General features: G+C 42.9%; 1 protein-coding gene across 1 annotated transcript; it reads right to left on the minus strand.

The window, feature by feature from the left end:
• Positions 1–883: 883 nt before the first annotated feature.
• fjx1 (four-jointed box kinase 1) lies at positions 884–5722 on the minus strand. The gene has a single exon (XM_015051959.1). The coding sequence runs from the start codon at positions 5261–5263 to the stop codon at positions 3980–3982; it is 1284 nt and encodes a 427-aa protein (XP_014907445.1). The 5' UTR covers positions 5264–5722; the 3' UTR covers positions 884–3979.
• Between the last annotated feature and the right edge of the window lie 227 nt (positions 5723–5949).

Below are 5949 nucleotides of genomic sequence, written 5' to 3' on the forward strand. Positions count from 1 at the left end.
ATTTATTTTTTCTTTTTGTAACAAAAAAATTACCTTTGAATGTGCAGGACTTAATATTTAAAAAGCATTTCCAGTACTGAAGATAAGCAAATCCTATAGCTGCTTTCTGGTGCGAGGATTTTTCTTACTGAGAGATTTGAAAAGTAGTTTTATTTAATTTTATTTACTACAGCAAATAAAATGCTGCATTCGTGTGGGAAAAAAAACACAAAACATTTTAAACAACTTACTTTTACTAGTTTAAAACCTTTGAGAGGCCAAATTAAAATGATAATAATAAAAAAAAAAAAAAAAACATTTTGCAGAGATTTATTTACACAGCTGGGATTCTTTTGACTTTCCTGCCTGGGCAGTGTCTGTGTGTGTTAATGTGTCCATGGAGATGATCCTCCCTCTGCTTCTCTGGAATGTTTGCAATGTGCACAAAGAAGCAGGAGATAAGCCCCACTACCTGGGGTCTTCGCTCGGGCATGCCCGAATCCCCTGGAAGTACAGACTGACTGAGCCTGTAATTAGGTTTGTTCTAAAAACAAGCAGGATGAAAAATCAGGATTAAAGAGCATAAACCTGACATTCAGAGAGCAAGGAGATGCTGCATTCTGCAGAATAGCCAAAGGAAAAAAAAAAAAAAGTGCCATGTGTTTGGTGTAAAAAAAAAAAAAAAAAAAAAAAAAAAAAAGGTTGCCATCGGGTGGAAAAGGGAGGTTGAAGAGGAACAGACAGGAAGAGTGAAAGAAGAACATATGTGAACAGTTATGGAGTGGTTTGAAAACCCCTTTGATTTCTCCCCATTAGTGTGATTACCGCTGGCATGGTCCCCCCGGTTAAAAGGGCTCTCATGTGCAGAGGAGTCCACAAAAAAGGCTAATTAGGAAAATGAAACTTTCATTCTCTCTTTTATTCACAAATGAGGCTGACAATAATGCTTTAAAAGAATGCAGATGCACTGGAGAAATGGTTGTGATGTAGATAAAAATACTGAGAAAGAGAATACAACACAGAAGGGGGATAGGAAGTGCGTTTCAGACGTGCAGACCTCTGTTTGGCTTTGTTTTTAATCCCTAGTGTGTGCAGCTTGCTGCAAAATCTCTGTAGAGCATAAACAGACATGCTTACAGCACCAAACCCAGCTGCAAGTGCAGTCTTTTCGAAATCCTTGCCGAGACACAAATATTCACATATAACCCCTCACCCAGCTCATTAACGTGACCTGCTTTTGCCCATACTACAGTCAGTGCACATATTGATCCTCGAGTCCCTTTCACAGCTGAGGCGCAGTCTGGAAAATAATAGAAAAAGAAAGAAAAAAAATCTAGTCCAGTTGCACCTGCCTACACTTCTGTTGTGAAATAACCACAAATCACTGACACAAGGGCTGCGAGTACCAAAAGGACCCACAATGTGAGAGATTAACTAATTTGATAGAGCAGGCACAGTTAGTGCTGCGTCGTTTGATCTAGTAATGAAAGTAACAGTGAAATATCTAGTTGCATGACAGCGAAATAGTGAAAAACGAAGCCTTCAAAATTCTACGGATGTGCTTGACAAAACAGAAATTAGACACAGAACAGGGCCTACAAAATGGTGGAAAGTGAAGTGGTGAAGTCATTCACTCAGGAAATAAATTTAAAATTCCAAAATCGTGCTGCGAAAGAATACAAACGCTTTGCTACCATTAATTGTGAAGTGTTCTGCTTATCTGATCCACTCTGAGCTTGCTTCCCTTTTAGGTCAATAGATTGAATCTAAAACACAATCTATTATTGATCTGATTCAGTAACAATTTATAATCTTTGACCAAAGCTTAGCAATTACAAAAAAAAAAAAGGGAAGTTATAGTTAGGGAACACTAAAACCCTTTTTCAAATGTGTCCCAAAGAGTCAGTCTGCTTTAGCTCATCGCTCTATTTGGGATTTAAAAAGGGGGATTAAAGAGATTTGTGTTGTTGCAAGCATGTGGCTAACAGTCAAGCTTTTGTGAAAAATTGTACCTGCAAAATACAAAGACTAAATGGACTTTTACTCTAACTCCCCACCCACTAGACTCTAGATGTACTACACCAACAGTGCTTTTGATGCCTTTGGGTATATTCTTTTGTACAAAACACTCGTTGTAAAATATGTCTTGTGTATTTCTTTTTTCGAAAAAGAAAGGACACAATTTTGGAATGTCACAATGCACATTAAGTCAGTTCAGCATCAAAACTTGTTGCCAGACAATATTTACAACATAAACAGCAAATGCACAATAGATATGACACACCTGTGACTTTTAAGGCTGAATATTAACACATTGACACGAGTGCAGGTGCTATCTATTACAATGTGTGCAAATTACTGTCTATAAAAAGCGAAATACAATACTGGAGAAGAATCAACATAGGTTAAGGCTTTGGAGTAGGCATATGTCACTTGGATATTTAAACAGAAGGCAAAAATTCAAACACAACATAAGGATAGTTCTGATTCTTTTAAGTGATGTTCTGCAATAAAGCTTATGAGTAGTTAATATCTTAAGTAAAAAAAAAAAAAAAGAAACTCTTATGTCTTAATTTTTATATAAAAAAAGTCAGAAGGGTCAAGCAGAAGTGGGCTTCTAACATCTTAAAACTATTAAAATACTAAAATAACTAGAAAAGGAGTAACATGGTGTGTTCTTAGCATGCATTTCACATGGAAGATGTTCTGAAGTGCACAACCTCCTGGAGCCGGGACGCTGCAGGATTTCCTGATTTCTTACACTGAAAGAAATCAACAGCTTTCATCTTAATAACGTCCCCATACAGACATGATGACAACTTAAATGTTCCTAAAAAGGAATTTGCATAAACTACTGTGACACTTTTGCGAGTGAGCTCTGTTTTTAAAAGGGTAGAAGCCCACTTTGATCTTGGTCCCTCTCTGAGTAGCCATTAGCTTCAGGATCCAGAGAAAACCACTTCTTATTTTTGCAAAGTGAAGACACTATGAGAGTTATCTGATACATCTAAGATATTAACTGCTAATAAGTTTTTAACCTCACTGTAAAAAGTATGAGCTATCTCTTTAAGGACTTCATTATGGTACTGTAATCACAAACAGGTCTACAGCAGATACTCTTTACATTTGTTCATATTCAGGTCAGCAAATGCTCTGCGAATTAAGAAAAATAAATAACTTAAATTGGCCACATTATCTCCACTTCAGAGAGGCATAAATCTCAGCGGGAAGCTTATGAACATTTTTCAAACTCGACTTATATTTAAAGTAGGCAACACATTCTATTCACAAGAGGTAGTTCAGTTGGATATTCAAATCAGCTTTGTGTAACAGGCATCGGTTTTGCAAAGCTCGTCATACCGTGCAAACCATCTATGGCATTCCATTAGTGCCAAACACTGGTGTACTTGTCTGGTAAAAAAAAAAAGTAAAACCCAACATTTAATATCAGAACACCGTAAAATCCCCACCAGAACCCCATATTTTACATATGTTTTATCCAGTCACTGAGTGAGCTTTTGAAAAACTGTGAAATGAAGTTGTGTTAACAACCGATGAAAACAAAGCGGTCTATCTGGTCAATAAACATTTTTTATGTCACGCAGTTGTGCAGTAAATAACTGTTCATGAGGACTAAAAACAATCCAGCATGCCATCTGGCCATTAAATGGCTTCCCCCCCCACCACCACCACTGTTTCATAATTGAAACAGTTGCTTCTGTTATACACGTATTAATAAAAGTTATTTTTCTTTAAAACAAAAGCAACACGGTTGAAAATTATAGTAGGACAAAAGTGCCACAATTGACATTTAGATAATGTTGAAGGGGTGCTTGACATCAGCTGGCCTTTGTAAACTTTTATTATTATTATCATTAACATATCACACAAGCCAAATACGGTTTTCTGGTAGGGCTTTCACAATGCGTTGCGTCCTGAGCGCCACTGTTTGTCATTAACGGCTTGCCGTGCCAGTCTATCACCTGCGCGCCCTGAGTGCTCACAGCTGATTGTACTTTTCTTTGCATTGCATGACGTGTTTGTACAGTTGATCTATCCTGTCTTGGAGAACAGCAGCGTGCTCGTCTGAGAGAAACCCCAGTTCCTGAGACAAAGGCTCGTTGTCTCTGTAGAGCTCCAGCAGCCTCTGCCTGGAGTCTCTGCGCCTGTGCAGCTCCGCCACGCGCTGCATAGTCCTTCTCCTGAACACGCACACGGAGCTCAGGACTGAATGGTGATATTTCTCCCACATGTTCAACACCCGAAAGCCGTGCACGAGTCCGGCCTCGTTGTCTATGAACACCAGGTTCCCGTGGGGCGTTTTCAGCAGGTTGTTGGTGTCCCTCTCCATCACGTGGGGGTCCCACTGCAGGCTGAACAGATTGCTGACGAGCCTGTCGAAGTTCGCAGTCAGGTAGTCGAACACGATCAGGTCGCTCCACTGCATCAGCTCCAGCAGCTCTGCCGTAGTTTTGTTCTCGAAGCACCCGAGGGCGGGAAGCAGCCCGCCGCTCTCCTGTCTGAGGGGCGCAGGTGTGACCACGCCGGTCAGGTTGGAAATCCACTCTGTGAGAGACACAACAGCCCGATCGCTCCACTGCAAATTATTTACCCGCGTCCTCACGGCCACCCATTGCGCGCTGTCGCCGGTCAGCTGTGACAGTACGAGCGGAGGCAGATTTGTGATGCCCAGCAGACTGGCCAGGTAGTATGTCAGAGTTTCCCCCTGCACCTGGTCCGCGTTGATCCCGTAGCGCACACACGCCTTAGTCCCGTCTGCAAACGTGGCCAGCTGATTGGATATCCTGCCGCATCCAGGCTCCAGCTTCACCACCGGTGATGTCCTTGCCTTGCTCCTCCACGCCTCGGCGTATCCCTCCGTGAATCTCACAGGGAGGAGGTCTTCTAGCCAGTTGCTCCAGAATATCCCATCATCCACTGGGTAGCCTAACTTGACCGGACCCTCCCGTTGCGCTGACCTCTCGTCATCCCCATTCACATGATAATCTCGACTTCCCACAAAGGCAGATGGATTGGTGCGGTTTTGAGCCTTCGATCTACCCGCCGAGTTCTGTCTTTGTGCAGCTGGAACAGCAAGCAGCGCTCGGAAAGTTTTGGCAGAAAGGTCCTCTGAAGGACCTTGATGAAAGGACCCCCCGTCTGGCACCAAGAAGCCCCGTTTGTGTCGCTCCAAGCGGTTCTCCAGCGCGCTCCACACGTAGAAAACACTTGCAAGGGCACACATTAAGAGCACAGCGAACAAGTTTGCTGAGCAAGCCCTCATGGTTTCTGCCCCCACCACCAACACCACCTCAGATCAGAATCCAGCAGAATAATAATAATAATAATAAAAAAAATATATGTGCTTCAGGAAGAGAGAAGCAACTGTCTTCAGTCCACAGTTGAGGTGGAGCGGCTCTGGGCTGCGCGCTCTGTGTCCCGGACACCCTCGACGCACCGCTGAACGCTGGCAGACTGCTTGGAACTAGGCGGAGATCTCCGGTTCTGTATGAATCTCATCTCCCGTCCTGTTCCGATGAGTTCAGGAATCAGTAAGAAGAAAAAAAAAAAAAAAAAAAAAAAGGCCAGCTGCAGAGGATGTAATCTGTTAGATGTTCACAGTAAAAGCCCGGTGGCGTCTTGGGGGCTCTCTGTCTGTGCAGCACACGCCTCTCTGCCGTTCATCTCGGCTTCCCTCTCCGCCGGGCGCTGACTGAGAGTTTGATTTGTGATGGTGTAGAAACGCCGAGAGACACTAGGCGGTGGAGCACGTGACTTCAGCCCGAGGTGGTGGGCGGATCGTGGGAAGGAGGGCTCAGCGAGGAGCGAAGCAAGTGCACAGCGCCGCGTTTTATGGCGTGCATGCGTGATGCAAGAGGATTGTGTGGCACTGAAACATGCATCCATTATAATAATTAATACTCGGAGTAGAGACATTTTGATTTGCAATTAATCTCCCCTTTTTAAACA

The sequence above is a fragment of the Poecilia latipinna genome, unplaced genomic scaffold, assembly GCF_001443285.1.
Source record: "Poecilia latipinna isolate Pla-1442-1.1 unplaced genomic scaffold, P_latipinna-1.0 Scaffold1076, whole genome shotgun sequence".
NCBI classification, from domain to species: Eukaryota; Metazoa; Chordata; class Actinopteri; order Cyprinodontiformes; family Poeciliidae; genus Poecilia; species Poecilia latipinna.